General features: G+C 43.1%; 1 protein-coding gene across 1 annotated transcript in view; it reads right to left on the reverse strand.

Moving 5' to 3' along the window:
* Positions 1-13,632: 13,632 nt before the first annotated feature.
* DENND5B (DENN domain containing 5B) overlaps positions 13,633-18,864 on the reverse strand; it is a 138,091-nt gene continuing 132,859 nt past the window's right edge. The window contains exons 25-26 of the mRNA XM_027768116.1: positions 16,760-16,934; positions 13,633-14,033 (exon numbers count right to left, since the gene is read on the reverse strand). Coding sequence (XP_027623917.1) covers positions 13,850-14,033; positions 16,760-16,934 — 359 coding nt within the window. The 3' untranslated portion in view covers positions 13,633-13,849. The remainder of the gene's footprint in view (positions 14,034-16,759; positions 16,935-18,864) is intronic.

The raw sequence follows: 18,864 nt of genomic DNA on the forward strand, positions 1-18,864 counted from the left end.
GGATAAAGAACCAAAAGAATTATCAAAATATTAGGTTGAATAATACGGAGTTGTCAGCATTTGCTTTTGACCTATAAACACGGTAATTTATCGTGAAGCACGGATGCACAAACTGTAACTGTTCATTATAGTCTGCTCAGAACAGTGAAGCACTGGGGGCCAGCTAGATGTTTTTCATTGCAGCATTGTTCAGACTAGTGAAAAATTGGGAGTAATCTGAATGTCAAACAATAAATCATGCCACACTCATGGAGTAAAATGAATGTTTCAGGAGATCATTTAATAACTCCCTGTGTTCTCATGAACACGCGATCTAATGTCAGTTTCATAACATTACTCTTTTTCTGCAATAGGGCACATGTACTTGCAGGAGCTAGGTAGAGAGAGAAAGAGGGGAAGTGAGAAATCACCCCCTAAAGTGCACGAACACACCACATTACCTTCTCCATTCTCTTCGTGAGATTGTGGGCGTGCATGCACACACGCTCAATGTTTTTCAAGCTATCAGGTCAGGGATTCGAACCATGAAGTCAGCCATGTGGGTTCCAGCTACCTTAACCTACGCCACCTGCTGGCCTTGGGAAGTTAAATCTTCCATATACTCACTCCCAAATTTAGATGTGAAGTTCAGATACTACTCCCCATATCCAGACCCAGACACTCAATCCTGTTCACCATCTCCACATGGATATCTAATCAATGTTTTGCTATAGGGCACATGTGCTCCCCAGAGAGACAGAGACAGAAAGCGAGAAATCACCCACAAGGGGAGATGGCTGCAATTCCTTCTCCTCCATTCTCCTCTCCAGATTTCGGGCACACACGCACACACACACACACATGCCGAGAGCGTTCTAAGCAGCGGGGCCCAGGACTCAAACTGCGGTCGACTGTGAAGGAGCCCAGCAATGTAACCATTACACCATCTGCTGGTCCTAGTCATTCTTTTTTTAAAAAAAATTTGCCAGAGGACTCATGCAATCACTGAGATGGGGGTACAGGGGAGTAGGGGTAGAGGGAGAAAGCAGAGAAAGCACCTACCAGAGGACTGCTCAGGCCACGATCCCCTCAATTCTCAATTTCTCCCTCCTTTTAAAGGACTTTGGGCAAACATGGATAAAACATACCTGGTGTGTTTCTCAAGCCACCAGGTCGGGGACTCGAATCATGCAGTTGGCAATGTAGGAGCTAGCTGATTCAATCACCAGATCATAGGCTGGCCCCGTTTGCCATTCTTGACTCTTCTTCTACTCATCTCCATTCAACTGTCAGGAAATTCTATGGGTCTAGGGGCCGGCAGGTAATGTGGTGGCTAAGGGCGCTGGACTCCCACATGGCCAACCGCAGTTCATGTCCTGGACCTGGCAGCTTGCTTTCTCACTTTCCCTGTCTCTCTCTCTCACCCTGTCCCTCTCTGGTCAAATTAAAGTAAGTAAATAGATAGGTAAAATAAATAAAGTTAAATAAAATAACTCTGAAAAAAAAAAAGAAAGAAATTCAATGGTCTAGTTTCAAAATATACCCAGTGCCCAACACTTTACCACTGCCATGGCTATCACTGAAGATTTATTTATTTATTTATTTTCTCAGAGTTTTTTTTTTTTTTTTTTTTTGCAGGATGTTGTCCAAGATCCCTCTCCCCCTCACCCCCTAATCCCCATCCCTACTTCAAAAACTTCCTCCCAAGCCTAGAAAACACTTTGAGAAACATTTGCTGGCTGTAGGCTGGCTTGCAGAACACTCTGTCTCCACCTAAGTCAGGAAAAAAGGCTGAACAATGTCCTTTCTGGTGCAGAAGCTCTGTAGGAAGAAAAAAGACCATGAACAGATACCACCTCCCACCTAGGCCCAAGAGCTAGACTCCCTCCCTAGCATGCTCTGCTGAGGCTGGTTCTTTCTCCAACGCAGGTCCTCTCTTGTCAGAACTTCGTCCAGCCTTCCCAGAACCTCTCTGGAGAGGCAAACTTGCCTGCCTCGCTGGCTGCCCTGAGCCCTGCTTGGAGAGGAGCCTGCATGCTTACCTTCCATTTTCTTCCCCAGCAGGCATGTGACCAGAGAAGACAATAGTGCAGGGGGAACTGCTCTGCGAGAGACGAACCTCTGGGCTCACTCCATTGATACCTCTGATCCTGATGACAAATGCCAATTTGGGTTCTGCAGGTGCATAGAAGTTGCCAGCTTTTCTTGCCATCCTGGCCACGTGAATCTCAGTTCTGTACATCTATACTCCTTATGATGGTGCTTAGCTTTTTCATAGATAAGCTTCCTCCTTGCCTTTCGAAGCATCTTTTGAGCAAACTTCTTTCTCAGGTGCTTGATCTTCAACTTTACAAAATTCCTTCCCTTTTTCTTGAGGGTTTCTGGCACAGCAGGAACCTTTTTCTTGGTGGCTTCCACGGCAGCAGGAACCTTCTTTTTCTTCTCTTGAACGCCCTCCATGGTTCCAGCCGGAAAAGAGCTCTCAGATTTTTGCTATAGGGTGTGTTTGCCAGAGAGACAGAAAACACACCGCAATCCCTTCTCCATTCTCCTTTCAGGATTTTGGGCATGTACACATGTGCCCAGTGTGAGTTTTAAGCCTCTGGGTCTAGGACTCAACTGCAGTCAACTACATGGGAGTCCAGCGATATAACCATTATGCCCCTGTTGGTCCCTTAATATTTTTTTACATTTACTTATTATTTGTTGTGATTTTTCAAGCTGTCAGGTCCAGGATTTTAACTGTGGTCGGCCATGTTGGAATTCACCACCTTAACCACCATGCCACCTGCTGGCCCCCTTCTTAATCTTATTAATGGAAGTAATATATATATATATATGTGTGTGTATATATATATATATATATATGTATATATATGAGAGTTTTTTTTTTTTTTTTTGGGTAGGGCCGGGGACACGAACCGCGGTCGACTACGTGGGAGTCCAGCGACACAGCCATTACGCTAACTGCTGGTTCCCGAGAGGTTTTTTTTGAGAGGGTTTTTTTTTTGTTGTTGTTTGTTTGTTTGTTTTGCTATAGGGCACATGCACTCACCAGAAAGAGATAGAGAGACAGAAAGTGAGAAATCACCCCCCACAAGGAAGTACTCGAGATATAGATATATATAATTTTTTTTTGAAGAATTTTTTTTTATAGGGCACATGCACTTGCTGGAGAGACACAGAGAGACAGAGAGGCAGAGAGACAGAAAGCAAGAGGCAGAAGGTACCACTTGGATCTGAGCCTGTCTATTCTGAATGGTCAGTTTCACAGTCATCCTCAGGCCCTTCCAGTCACTGGTTGCCTTGGCCATGTCGTCACCAACCTTTTTTGAAGACAGACCCAGGGGGCCGATGTGGGGAGCCAGGGCAGGCGTGGCGCCGACTTCACCGGTGCACCTCAGGTACACGACTTTGATCTCATTGGGATCAAACTTGGGCAGCATGATGGAGGCAGCTAGTGTTGGATGAACCTGGATTCGGGACAATTGAAGAAAGTTGCACCAAGGCCTCCTCCTCCAAGCCGAAAGCTGAAAGCAGATTTTTTTTTTTAGGCATTTTTATTGGGACAAGCAGGTGGAGTGGTGGTTAAGGCGCTGGACACTCCCACATGGCCAACTGTGGTTCGAGTCTTGGGCCTGGTGGCTTGCTTTCTCACTTTCTTTCTCTCTCTCTCTGCCTCTCTGTCTCTCTGGTTGAATTGAAATTAATGAATGAATAAAAAAAATTTTTTAATAAAAAAATTTTAAAAAGAATTTTTATGATCATTATTTTTCAATTTTGATCAGAGAGAAAGCAAGCCCTTGCTTCTGGGACTCGAACCACGGTCGGCCATGTGGGAATCTAGCGTTTTTAACTACCATGCCACCTGCCAGCTCCCCTTGTATACATTTCCTGGCATCCCCTCCAGTGGCTTCCCCACAAGTTCTGGGTTATGTCACCTCCCCATAGGAGCTTTCTGGGCATCTGAAGGCAGATTTCAAACAAGTCCCATTGATACAGTATTTCGGCAAACTTTCCAGGAGGTTGAGGACTCTGTTAGATTTATATCACCTCAGCCCTCAGGCTGCTCCTTATATTAGCTATTCTTATATTTGTTAGAGCTCTTTTAGTCACTGCTAGCAAACCCTCCTTTATTGCAATTTCTTGTTGCTGTTTGTGATAGTCAGTCTTGTGTGTCCACTTTGCTGGACCAGGGCGGCACAGACAGCTGTTCAAACATTTAATTCTGATATTACTGTGAAGGTGTTTTATGGATGAGATTTTTTAAAAAATTATCTTATTTTATTTATTATTATTATGTTTGCTATAGGGCACATATGGTCAGCAGGGAGGGACAAAGAAAGGGAAAGTGAGAAAGTAAGCCAGCAGGTCTAGAACTCAAACTGGTCAACCATATGGGATCCAGCGCCTTAAGCCCCATGCTAGCTGCTGGCCTTTTGGCTGAGTTTTTTTTTAATGTATTATTTGAACTTTATTTTATTATTTATCTTAATTTGACCAGAGAGGGACAGAGAGAGAGAGACAGAGAGATAGAAAGTGAGAAAGCAAGCCACTAGTTCCAGGACTTGAACTGCCGTTGGCCATGTGGGAGTCCAGCGCCCTTAACCACCATGCCACCTGCTGGTCCTGAGTTTTATTTTTTTTTTTTAACAACTGCTTAATTTAATCAATTTATTTAAGTTGAACCAGAAAGGGAAAAAGTGAGAAAGAGAGAGAGAGAAGGAAAATGAGAAACCAAGTTGCCAGGTCCAAGACTTGAACTGCAGTTGGCCATGTGGGAGCCCAGTGCCCAACACCATGCCACTGGCCAGCCTCTCCTCTTTTGAAAAAGATTTATCTATTTAATTCCATTTGTTTTTGTTTTTGTTTTGTTTTGTTTTTTTTGAGAGGTTTTTGCTATAGGGCGCATGTGCTGGCCAGAGAGACAGAAAGCGAGAAATCACCCCCCAGGGGGGATGATCACGCCACAATCCCTTCTCCTCCATTCTCCTTTCAGGATCTTGGACACGCACGCACACGCGCCCGGCGTGAGTTCTAAGCCACTGGGTCCGGGACGGGAACTGTGGTTGACTACATGGGAGTCCAGCAACATAGCCATTACACTAACTGCTGGTTCCCTCCATTTGTTGTCTTTATAAAAATAATTATTTTATTGACTTTATTTATTTAAATTTGACAAGAGCAGGACAGTGAGAGAGAGAAAGAAAGCAAACAAGCTCGAACCATGGTCAACCAGCTGGGAGCCCAGCGCCCCTGATCTCCACACCACCTGCCAGCCCATTATTATTTTTTAATTTGACCAGAGACAAAGAAAGGGAAAATGAGAAAGCAAGCCACCAGGTCCAGAACTTGAACCACGGTTGGCTGTGTGGGAATCCAGTGCCTTTAACCACCACACTACCTGCTGACCCAGCCCCTGCCCTTTTTCAAAGAGAGATTTTTGCTGTAGGGCACATTCATTCACCAGAGAGAGAAACAGAGACAGAAAGCGAAAAATCACGCCCCATGTGGGATGGGCACACAACAATCCCTTTTCCTCTATTCTCCTCCTAGGACTTTGGGCCAGAGGAGACTCACTGCACGTGGCGTGAATTTTAAGCTGAGTCCGGGACTCGAACCACAGTCAACTAACTACGTGGGAGTCTGATGGCGTAACCATTACTTCATCTGCTGGTCCCTGGATAAATTTTTAATTCGCCAAAAGGTACATATATTTTCCAGAGAGAGACCAAAAAACACCTCCATAGGGCACGATTCCTTCTCCACTTCTCCCTCCTTTAGGGATTTCTGGACATGCACCCACACGAACACCCAGAATGTTTTCCAAGCCGCCAGGTTTGGGACTTAACCTGCAGTCAGCCGTGTAGGTCACATTGTCATAACCATGCCACTGGCTGGCCCTTGGATGAAGTTTATTATTTTAATTGGTGGACTATGAGCAAAGCAGATCACCCTCCGTGATGTGGGTGGGCCTCATCTAATCAGCGGAAGGCCTTCATAAAAGAGATTGACTTCCTCTGAACAAGAAGGAATTCTTCCAGCAGGCCGCCTTTAGGCTTGAACTATAACTCTTCCCTGGCTCTCCAGCCTCCTGGCCTACTCTGCAGACTTACCAAGCATCTACAACTGTGTGAACCAATTTCTTAAAACACATTTCTCTGTCTATATAAACATATCTTATTGGCTTTATTTCTCTGAAAACTTTTTTTAGAGAGATTTTTGCTATAGAGCACGCTTGCGCTAATTGGACAGACAGAGAGAGAAAGTGAGAAATCACCCCTCAGGGGGGATGGCCATGTCACAATCCCTTCTCCATTCTCCTCTTGGGATTTTGGACACACAGGCACATGCACTTGGCATGAGTTTCAAGCCTTCAGGTTTGGGATTTGAACTGCAGTCAGCCATGTGGGAGTTCAGTGACATAAACATTATGCCATCTGCTAGCCCCTCTGAAAACTTTCATACATACATATCCTTTCTTTCTTGAGAGAGACACACAATACTTGACAGGTTCTTGTTAAGCCATAATCCTCTTTCACCTTCCAGTCAGTGGGGATCACAGATGGGCCTGTGCGTGTGTTTGGCATTCAGGGTGACCTGGGATCCAAACCCTGAGCTCCTAAGTCTTCAGTTTTCAGTATCATGCATCACTGTGGCTGGCCCTAAGGTATAAGTCTTTATGTAAATTACCCCCTTTCAAACTGCTGTCTACTGACTGGAGCCTTGATGACTACACCACATTCCCCGAGTTCCCAAACCACACGTGTGACTGCCTACTGAGCTCTGTTTACATCTCTGACTCTACTTACCATGTTTATTGCTAAGTCTTCCACATAAGTTCCATGAAAACAGTAATTTCACACACACACACACACCAGAAATGAGGGGGGAGAGAGGGAGAAGTGAGTAAATCACACCCCCCCAAGAGGGGATGGACACACTACAATGTCTTCTCCTCTTGGGACTCTAGGCACGCATGCACATACACCCAGTGTGATTTTCAAGCCACGGGCTGGGGACTTGAACTGCAGTCAGCCATGTAAGATCCAATTGCCTGAACCTCCATCCCACTTGCTGGCCAGGGCATGTATTTTTAAAACTGCTATATGCCCGTAATATAAAGTAATGCATAACACATGGTAGGTAGTCTGTGTTCATCTGTTGGATCAATGAATCTTTGTTTTTTTATTATGGATCAAAATGGTAATTGTTTTCAGATGTCAAACAATTACATTGGCTCAGCATAAAAGTCATGATGTATCTCTGTTTTGTATTTTTTTAAAAAAGATTTATTTAATTTTATTTGTTATTATTATTTTTTTTAATGTGGCCAGAGACAGAGAGAGAAGGGGAACATGAGAAAGCGAAACACTAGGTCCAGGACCTGAACCGCAGCTGGCCATGTGGGAGTCCTGCGCCCTTAATCGCCACGTCACCTGCTGGCCCCCCTTTCTATGCTTTTTTAAATGCAAAAATGCATTATGACTCTTCAGGAGAGCCAATAGTTTACAGACTGAATATGAATTTCCCTAGTCTATTACTTGTTCTCTCCCCTTTTAAATTAATTTTATTTATTGCTACTTTAAACATTTTACTATACGGCACATGTGCTCACCAGAGAGAAAGTGAGAAAGCAAGTTGCTCGGTCAGGGAATCAAACCACAGTTAGCTGTGTGGGAGTCCAGATCCTTCACCACCATACCTCTTGCTGGCCCCTTCCCCCCTCTTTTAAAATAATGTGCTTTTTTTAATTGCTGGAGGGTGCATGTGCTTGCCAGTGAGATAGGATAGATAGGGAGGAGAGCGAGAAAGCATACCCCATTGGGATGGAATTCCTTCTCCATTTCTCCATACCATCAAAATTTTGGGCAGAGGCCAGGTGGTGTGGTGGTTAAGGCACTGGGATCCCACATGGTTGACCATGGTTTGAGTCCTAGACTTGGCGGCTTGCTTTCTCACTTTCCCTCTCTCTCTCTGTGGTCAAATTGAAAAAATGATAATAATGGGGCCAGTAGGTGGCATGGTGGTTAAAGGTGCTAAATAATAAACTAATTTTCTTAAAAAGAAAAATAATGATAACAAATAAGGAATTCTTAAAATAAAAAAAGAACCTTTCCTTGGAGCCAGCAGGCAGCATGGTGGTTAAGGTGCTGGATTTCCACATGGCTGACCAGTTTGAGGCCCGGACTCAGTGGCTTTAGAATCATGCCAGGTACATGTGTGTGCATGTCCAAAATCCCAAGAGGAGAATGGAAAAGATGGGACTGTGGTGTGGCCATTCCTCCTGGGGTGGGGGTGGGGGAGCAGTGTCTCACTTTCCCTCTCTTTGTCTCTCCGGTGAGTACCTGTGCCTCATAGCAAAAACCTAAAAGAAGAGAAAAAAAACCCCTTCCTTTTCTGTGTTCATAGTACATTCTATGTTCTCTCCTAAAAGCCATGTTTTGCCTTCCACATTGAGGTTGGTAAGCCTCAAAGAACTCATCTCACATACAGTCTGAGACAGGACTCAATTTCTCCCCCTTGCTGGATAACCAGCTGCTTAGCAGGCTGTATTTTTACCTCATAATGAATGGTTTTGGTTGGATTTCTCTGCTATCTAAAGTCTCTTTCCTGTGAAACACTCAATATTAAGATTCTGTAATAATAAAGCAAAACAAACTATCAACCCCACAGTTTTATTTGTAAAGAACAAAGCATGAAAAGTCATATTTAAATGTACTCCAAAACCTGAAAAACCCATGTCAGTTTCTCTGATATGTATGTTAAAGTGCTTAATATCACAATACTCTTTAAATTTTATATTATGTTCAGATGAGAAAACAAAATCCAGTTCTGATGCACTTTGTTAACAATACAAAGAAAAACAATATAATTTAAATGCAGAAATGCTAACTTTTAAAAAAGATACACAGGGTACATTTATACATGGTTCAAGTGTAACACAGACGACTTTTTCTATATGTCTCACACCCTCATTTGATCGACAACAGGAACTTCTTACTATCTATCCCTGTCTCCTGTCAACGAGATTTGGTGCTTAGAACAATGGGATCCACCCATGAGCATGTTCAGGTAACTTGATCAAGCATGATTTCCTCCCACATCACCCAAGGGTACCCCAGATTCCTTCCCATGACAAATCACCTTTGATCAATCTTTTCCACTCCCCTGTCAATGGCTCAGTGTGATACCTGGCTGAAGACAATCGTCATCACATCAAGAGGGGGATCAGCTCTAGGAGGATTTGGAAGGAGGTTCTCCTTGGGCTCTTTGATCTTACTACATCAGCAACTCCTTCAAAAACCTTGGAATTCAGTTTGATTCAAGAGATGTAGAAACGTGTTTTGACAGGGATAAGGAACTAGCAGTTCAATATTCTTTTCTGTCTCCTATTTATGCTAAATGTTAATATAATAAATACGTCTATAAGAAACAGGGACTTCAAAAGACGCAGATGACCTGGAAAGGATTCACTTTATAAAAGTAGAGAAGGGCTCGAGACTCCATTCTCAATCAATGAAGGTGTGTTAATACTGAAATATAAAGAGCCCAAGTTCAGACTGTCCTTCCAACAAGTGAAAAGGAAAAACGAGCTTCTGTAAACCTCACAGAGAATACTCACAGTTCCCGAAATGACTAATCTATTGAAAAACATTATTCTTTGCAGAATGAAGATATTTTAATCATGAAGAGCTACACTCCCAATACTGTCAAATAAATACTTCCCTGGGAATCTGAAGTCCTTGTCTGTTGCCTCATTTTTCAACATACCTTAGGGGTGTCAACATATAACACACATGTAATGTGTACAGTACACACTGTTATGTAGTCCTAATTTCTCTTTTCACTTACATTTACATACAACAGTGCTTTATTGCCAAAAAAGGAAATACAAGGAATTTCGTATTTCCCCTATATCATTCATATAGTGTGACAGAAGTTCATTAAAATGATTTTTTTTTTAAAGAAAAAGCCATGTTAAAGGAAACAGCACAGAGTTACAAAAGATACAAAAATATGTGAAACATTTAAAATAAATTTTGGAGGAAATGCAAACTTCTGCAAGTTTTTTCAAGTTTCCTATATCATGTTCTCACTCCCAGTGGGAAACAGGGTGGGAGAGTTGACGGGCTTTACTTCTGTTCTCCACAGACTGCTTTTCCCACCTGGGATCCCGGGTTACACTGCTTCGCACTGAGCCTCAGTCCTCTCTAAGGTGCTAGTGACCAGGGGACAGATTCAGGAGCTCACACGGCCTGTCTACATTGGTGTAAAGCCACTGGATCCTCAAGGTGGAGTGTAGGGATTTCAGAATATATGGAAAACACTTGAGAAATAAGTGTAGGACTTAATACTTCTGGAAATTTAATTTTAAAACAATTTCTTTTCAAGCTATCATTACATGAAAATACGAATTATGGTCCCAGGCATTTACTTTTAAGTTATCTGGAGGAAAAGTCAATTAAAAATTAGATTTCTGGAGGCCAGCAGGTGGTGTGGTGGTTAAGGTGTTAGACTCCCACATGATAGATTGTGGTTCGAGTCCCAGACCCAGCAGCTGAAAACCACACTGGGCACATGTGCATGTGTGCCCAAACTGCCAAGAAGAGAATGGAGAAGGGACTGCAATGTGGCCATTCCTTTAGGGGGATTATTTCTCACTGTCTCTCTCTGCTTCTTTGCTGGCAGAGCATGTGCCCTATGGCAAAAGCAAAAAAAAATTTCTTTTAACCTTTTTATGACTTTAACTTTGAGGTGCAATTCCAAAGCAATATACTAAATTTTTTTTGAAGAGGGTTTTTCTTTTTTCTTTCTTTTTCTTTTTTCTTTTCTTTTCTTTTTTTTTTTTTTTGCTATAGGGCACACGCTCTCTCTCTCCAGAGAGACAGAAAGATAGAAAGCGAGAAATCACCCCCTAGGAGGGATGGCCATGCCACAATCCATTCTCCATTCTCCTCTAGGGATCTTGGGCACGCACGCACATGCGTCCGGCGTGAGTTTAAGCCACTGGGTCCAAGACTTGAACCACAGCTGACTACATGGGAGTCCAGTGATGTAGTTATTACACCATCTGCTGGTCCTGCAATATACTGATTTTTTTTTAATTAGCATAACAGCATGTTTCTAAGTGGGTATGATCCTCCCAAAAGTCAGCTTGAAAGGTTATACATGTTTATTCTAAGGATTCTGCTAATGTTGGGCTCAGGGTATTTTGGTACTCATTCTAAGCTGCATAAGAACTTCATAATTGCACTTCCCAAACTCAGCTTAAGTATCCTTTTCATTTATTTAACATGGACCCTAAGGACTTGGTGCTGTTTGCAAATATTAAATTTATTCTCAAAGGCCATGATTTACCACCATGGGGAAATTCAAAAGAATGGTTCTGCCATTCAAGCGTTCACAGGAGGGCCCCTGTGTTTAGTGTCCGGGTCAGTACCTGGCCTCCTAGGGTGACTAGGCATGGAGAAGATGTGTTGATTCTAAAGCGTTTCTTCCAATCAGTCATTTTACTGTTAAGGTTATGCTATTCAGAGCAAGATCAAACTTTAGTATAAATGTTTATTTAACATTACTTTTTAAAGAACTGGTTTTACTCACAGGCCCCCCAAATCAACTTTGCTCCCAGTTTTCAAGCTGATGGAACTCCCAATAACTTAAGAGCAATGTGTTAAAGTGAACATTAATCCTTATAAGTGAATATTAAAAATGAATATTAATCCTTATTTCCTACCTGTATAGGTGAATGAATAAAGATCCAACAGCAGAAACACTTTTTTTCCTCTTTTTAGAGACAGGGTCTTAGTATTAATGCCCAAGCTGACCTCAAACTCGCAATTCTCCTGCCTCCTGAGTATTGGGACTCAGGTGCGTGCTACCATGCCTGAACGGTAGAAAAACATGATGGTAGGATGGCAGGAAGACATGGGTGCCTGATGTAATAAATACATACAAATTCTAGACCCTATGTTGTCAACGAGTAGCTGTGGGGTAAGAGTAAGAATTTAATCTCTCTGATCCATAAGTGTTTGCATCTATAAAATGAGGAGGCTGGACAGTGGTTCAGTTCTAGCACCTCATCTGCAGGATCTCTCTGGCTGCCCGGTGTCTGTCAGAAGCAAGGCCTTATGGGACTTGCATGAAGGTCTGGGTCATACTATATCCTCTGACCATAAACTCAGAAGGAACTCGATGTCAAGCAAGTTCTGGATGCCTTCCCTGTCCCTGGGATAGCCACACTACTGTCAACATGCCTTAGCCTCCAGTGAGCAAATCTCTAGACTTATTCAGGTCACCCAGAACTGTCCTTTAAACCCCTTGCATGGGCTTCTAAATGCAGCCTTCGCAACTCTCAAGTATGAGGGCACCTGTAACGGGGATGTCCCTCTGCTGAATACAGTGGCTGACTACAGTAAAGCGAGTGAGGTACCTGTTCCATTCACTTCTTCCTCCAGAAAACAGAGAAACAACACTGCTGGCTACAGCCGCGGGTCCCCAGGTGCCACGAGCATCCCGAGAGGACAGGGATTTGCTTTCCAGCTACAACTGGGAATAAAGCTGGCTGAGGCGATCTCACGGCTAACGACGTGTAAATGCTAATGAGCTACAGGACATGGGAAGGACGAAGACTTGGGGAACTAACTCCACACACAATTACTTAACTTCTTCATAACATACCAAGCTGAGAAGCTACTTGCAACTTTTGGTCTTTACTAATTGTTGCCCCTTCTTTCGCTTCCGTTTTGTTAGCCTGCGCTGCAGTGGCGTTTAACTCCTCTGGGCCAGTTTTTTACATGAATACTCTGAAACACCCAGAAAGGGTTCATTCTTTCTCCCTCCTTCTGTTATTTGCATTAACATGGTCAACAAATACTTCCACAAAAACATTCCAAGTCACATAGAGACCTCCTCCTTCTTAGACATTCCTTCCATTTCCTGAGGGGGAAAGGGCACGGGGTGGCTGGAACCTAACAGAGTGGGCTCCTGATTACTCTGGAGAGGTGGAGCCCACTGCAGAGATTAGACGGCCAGGGAAAGGGCAGGCTCCAACGCTGTCTGCAGAGCTTATGACGAGGAGGCCAACACGTCTCCTCTAAGTACCTCCAACAGCAAGAATAAAAATGCCAAGAGTGACGTTAGTCTGGGCTACTTGTTCCAAAGAGTAAAGAAGTTATAATCCCACAATATCACATGCTTCTCAGGGCTTCGTGTGTTCTCTTTCCCCTTCAGCCAAGCTCGTGGGGGCTAGTATTTAAAATACTTGAATTACATCTTCCTCTTGTGCTGACTGAAATTTTTTTCCCAAACACTGGAGAAGGGACTCACAATGGAAAGGGAAGACAGAAGTGAGGCCTATCCACACGGTAGGTAAAGCTGTATACATTCACCATTCAGGGCAGACAGCAGGGGGCTGGCCACCACCGCACAGCACAGCGCTCTGGTTCCCCTGCGATACCTGGAGGGAAAGAAAGCCTGTCTGGGTTGCGCTGGGTTCACATTTACTGGCTTCTTGCTGACTAGCACCACGCTTCCCTCCCAACTCACCACGTGTAAGCTACTTATTTTAAGTCACAGGAATATTCAACCTAAGAAAAGTATCTTATTAGAGTAATATAATTTCTTAAAGAAGATAGCATATTTACACACATCTAACACATGAAAATACTCTATTTTATACTAAATTCCAGGTTCAAATGAACTACAATACAGCATTTTGCCTTGTCTGTAGAGTGAGGATTGTTCAAATCGGGGCATATGATGGGCTGCCCCTTGCAGGACTCACTCTTGTAGACAAGTCCACCGGTCCCCATCGTGGGGCTGGGTTCGGGAGCAAGGGGTTTGGACTGACAGTTTCTAGACAGCTGGGCTACACATCCACTCCTTTGATGAGTGATCCTTCTAAGACAATGGTAAAGTCCTGAATGGTCTGCAGAATTCGGATGAGGGAGTTGACGGTCATACGGTCTCGCAGGAGGGCACTCTCCTCATACATTCGAGTAATGGCAGGACATTCGGCCAACAACGGAATCCACTGTGGGAGCAGGCGATCCCTACAGACAAAACAGAAACAGAAACAGCTCCTGAGCAGGGCTGGCCTCCTGCAGAACAATGCACCTAGGGGTGTTTCACCCGAAGAGACGTGAGGCTGAAGAGTGCAAATCCAGCCAAGCCCTGAGGTCAGCAGATTGGAAATCAAAGCGAAGAATTTGAATAATTACTGATAAAAAGACAGTAATGAGACAGTGTAAAGCTAATGGGAAAACACATCAGATTCTAAACTTACATTAGGAAGTCGATGCGTATCAGAGAATTCTTTATCCTGATTTTATCATCTTTATTTTAAAGCGTTATTTATTCTTTTTTTTTTTTTTTAAGTTTGCTGTAGGGCACATGTGCTAACCAAAGAGGGACAGAGAAAAAGAGAGAGAGAGAGAGGAAGTGAGAAAGCAAGCCACCAGGTTTGGGACTAGACCCACAGAGGACCACATGGTAGTCCAACGCCTTAACCACCTTGCCACCTGCTGTTCCTGTGATTTTATTATTTTTAAAAAGAGACAATATAGGACTGGCCCCATGGTATGGTGGTTGAGGGAGCTGGATTCCACATGGCTGACTGCACAGTTCAAGTTCCAAGCCGGTGGCCTGAAAAACACACTCGTTACATGTGTATGCAAGCTCAAATTCCTAATAGGATGGAGAAATGGACATGCGATTGAGGTGTGACCACATTCCATGGGGGTTACTTTTATCTCTTTGTCTATCTCTGGTGAGTGCATGTGACCTCTAGCAAAATAAAAAAAGTTAAATTAAAAATTAAAATGAGTTGCCAGTAGGTGACATGGTGGTTAAAGTTGCTGGATTCTCACATAGCCAACCGTGTTCAAGTCCCAGACCTGGTGGCTTGCTTTCTCCCTTTCCCTTTCTCTCTGTCTCTGGTCAAGTTAAAATAATAATAATAATAATAATAATAATAATAATAACAACAACTGGAAATAAATAAATTAATTAAATAAATTAAAAAGAGGCAGAATATTATTTTCTGTCTTTTTTATTTTGAGAGAGATTTCACTATTAGGGAGTGTGCACTCACCAGAAAAAAAGAGAGGCAGAAATTGAGAAATCACCCCCCGGGGGGATGGCCATGCCACATCCTTTCTTCTTCATTCTCCTCTTGGGATTTTGGGCACACATGCATAAGCGCCCAGCATGAGTTTTAAGCCTCCAGGTCTGAGACTCGAACTGTGGCTAGCCCGTGGGACTCCAGCGACATAACCATTACACCATCTGCTGTTACAACTATTTTCTATCTTTTTTACAGAGGTATTATTCTGTGGCAAGGCACGCCAGAATACGGTGACGTTTTTTGGGTAGCAAGACAATATTAAGTAGTAGGGACTCTTTTTTTGGTACTTATACAACATAAAGAGATAAGGAACGAAATCAAAGCAGATATTCAGTAAGTTTTTTATCTTGTTTTGTTTTGGATTTTACTATAGGATGTGTGAGCTTGCTGGAGAGAAAGTAAGAAAGCACCATCTATGGAGTATGGCCATGCCACAATCCCTTTTCCTCCATTCTCTTCTCGGGATTTTTGGGCATGCACACACATGTGCCTGGCATGTTTTTCAGGCAGCTGGATCTGGGACTTGAACTACACAATTTGGCTATGTTGGATACAGCTGCCTTAACCACCTCACCCACTGGCTGGTCTTTCTGCAGGATTAATAAACTAGAAGAGAGTTTCCACCTAGTCTACTGAATCAAAATGGTGCAGGGATAAAAGGACAGAAAGATCATGCTCATAAAGAGCCTTAAAGCACAGCTGAAATTAGGCCCCTTTTACTGAGAAACACAGAACTTAGTTCTGTAGACCAGCTGTTTAAGGAGGACAAAAATCTCCCATCTTCAATGCTTCCTATCCAACTCTGACATTAGTAATGTGCCATTAGGTACCTAAGATATCCGTCTGTATTAAAATCCCTCAATCTGCCTTTTGTGACAGGGCAACCATACTAGGCTATCCTGAATCACAAGATTTAGGAGAAAAAGACACTAAAAAGATTCTAGACACTAGTCCGTGGTTTGAGTCCTGGGCCTGGAGCCTTGCTTTCTCACCTTCCGCCTCTCTCTCTCTCTCTCACTCTGTCCCTCTCTGGTTGGTTGGTTACAAACATATATACATACATACAGCTAAATAAAATAATTCTTAAAAAAAAACTAATGCATTGTTGGGGTCAGCAGGTGGTGTGGTGGCTAAGGTGGAAGTCTCCCACATGGCTGACCACAAGTTCACATCCTGGGCCTATGGTTTTCTTTTTATTAAAGAATTATTTTATTTTACTTTATTTATTTTTAATTTGACCAGAGACAGAGCAAGAGAGAGAGAGAGAGAGAAAGATAGAAAGTGAGAAAGCAAGTTGCCAGGTCCAGGACTCAAACCATGGTTGGCCATGTGGGAGTCCAGTACCCTTAGCCACCATGCCACTTACCGATTCCACTGGACCTATGGTTTTCTATGCAAATATGTGTCGTGACTTTCCCGATAAAATGGAGAAATCAGTTACTATTTCATGAGTGGTGGCAGGAGGATTAAGTGACAGGAGGATAATGCAGGTAAAGTACTTAGCACAGTGATCTCTAAAAAATAGTAGTCTCATAATAAAATGTGGAATGAAAGAAAACCAAGGGAGCCCTTTGGGGCATGATCTGGTCTAACCCCATCAGCACTCTGGTTCAGCACGTAACACAGACAGGGAAAATAACACTGGCTTTATACCGTGTTCCAAGGCAAACTAAAATCTGGAATTTGCCATCCTTTCCGATGTTCCTCGGTGCAGTGTTAATGGCATTTACGTAGTGGCAGAAGGTTTTGCAGGATGATTTCTGAATAAGGACATCATCTTCATTGTCTAGAATCTGCTCAGTGGTTTCAAAATAAGCAACTGCTCGCTCTGTGGAAGGAAGGAAAAATCACATCATCATACGTGTCGACATTTCATAATGGAAAGATTCATCACTTCATTTATTCTGGAATCACTAAGGATGCTTTGCATTATCTCCAGACCTAAAGCCAAAACCATTACTTTATCATTAGTTTGCGAACAAATTCCGGAGGTCCATGTTTCAGGGTAGAATGGTATGCTCTCAGGAATTTATTTTCTAATCTAGCCTACATTCCAGAAGGCTGGGAAATGTATTTTCTTTAAAATATCTTCATGCCAGCGGATGGTGCAGTGGTTACAGTGCTGGGCTCCCACATGGTCCACGGCAGTCTGAGTCCTGGACCTGGTGGCTTCAATCACGCCAGGCACGTGTGCGTGCGTGCCCAAGATCCCAGGAGGAGAATGGAGGAGAAGGGATTGCGGTGTGGCCATCCCTGCTGAGGGTAATTTTTTAAATTCCCTCTCACTGTCTCTGTCTCTCTCTAGTGAGTGTATGTGACCTAAGGCAAAAAATCTCTATACACACACACACACACACACACACACACACACAAATACCCTTCATGATATGGAAATTGGAAAGAAAAAAAAAAAGAAGAAAATAGAATATTCTGTTAAGACTGGAACCTTCTAGAAGTAACTGATATTGGCAAGGCAGCACTCTGTGGTAGTTACTGGCTAACACTGTGCAACGAGATCCTTGAAATGGACCTGAATAAGTAAATACAAGAAAGAGAGATGTTTATACAACTCAGAGGTGGGCGCATTCTAGAAGGAAAAAAAAAACCACTCCTAGGGGCCTCGCTTGACTTTTCTTTGTCTACAAATTCTGAGTTAGATAAAATCAACTATTTCATCTAGGCTTTCATTTACAAAATCCAAAATGATTAACTGCCCCTTTAAAAACTGGAAATTCTGCAAGAGCTGCATGCCAGAAGAGACCACATAGCTAGAGCAGCACCTTATGCTGAGCTTTCAGGGCCATAAAATATTCTGGAGAGGTTTTTTTTTTTTTGCTATAGGGTGCGTGCGCTCGCCAGACAGACAGAGACATAAGAGACAGAAAGCGAGAAATCACCCCCCAGGGGGGATGGTCATGCCGCAATCCCTTCTCCTCCATTCTCCTCTCAGGATCTTGGGCACGCACGCACACGCGCCCGGCGTGAGATTTAAGCCACCGGGTCCGAGACGCGAACCGCGGTCGACTATGTGGGAGTCCAGCGACATAGCCATTACGCTAACTGCTGGTTCCCAGGGAGAAATATTCTGTATCTCCAAGGCCCATTTTGGTAGCCACTAGCCACATGTGGTTACTGAGTACTTGAAACGTTGCCAGTGTGATTGAAGAACTGAATTTTAAATTTAATTTAAATTAAGTCACTTTAATGTATATTTTAAATTTTTTCCAGGGGGGTTTGTGTATTTGATGAAAAGAGACAGAGAGTTGGAGGAATCCCCATGGGGTATGGCCATGCCACAATCCCTTCTTCCATTTCTCCTTTCAGGATTTTAGGCATGCATGCACATACACCTAGCATGTTTCTCAAACAGCCTGGTCTGGGACTTGAACTATGTGGTTGGCCATGTGGGATCCAGCCTGCATAACTACCATGCCATTTGCTGGCCCAATTTAAGTTTAAATAGTCAGGTGTGACTCATGGTTATCATATTGGACAGCATAGAGCTAGAGGAAATCATTTGAAAAAATAAATAATATCATGTCATTTCTCAGTTCAAAGCCTTCCAAGGGCTTTCCATTTAATTTAGGACAGAAGCCAAAAAGGTCTCTCCGATGTCCTAAAAGGCCCTGGTACTTAACATGCCCTCTCTCGAACTCCTCTTCTCTCTCCCTCACTCTGCTCGAGCCATGCTGGCCTCTGCAGTTCTTTTTTTTTTTTTTTTTTTAATTAATTGTTGTATGTATGTATGTATTTTTGTA

Source organism: Tupaia chinensis, unplaced genomic scaffold, assembly GCF_000334495.1.
Source record: "Tupaia chinensis unplaced genomic scaffold, TupChi_1.0 Scaffold145519_1, whole genome shotgun sequence".
NCBI classification, from domain to species: domain Eukaryota; kingdom Metazoa; phylum Chordata; class Mammalia; order Scandentia; family Tupaiidae; genus Tupaia; species Tupaia belangeri.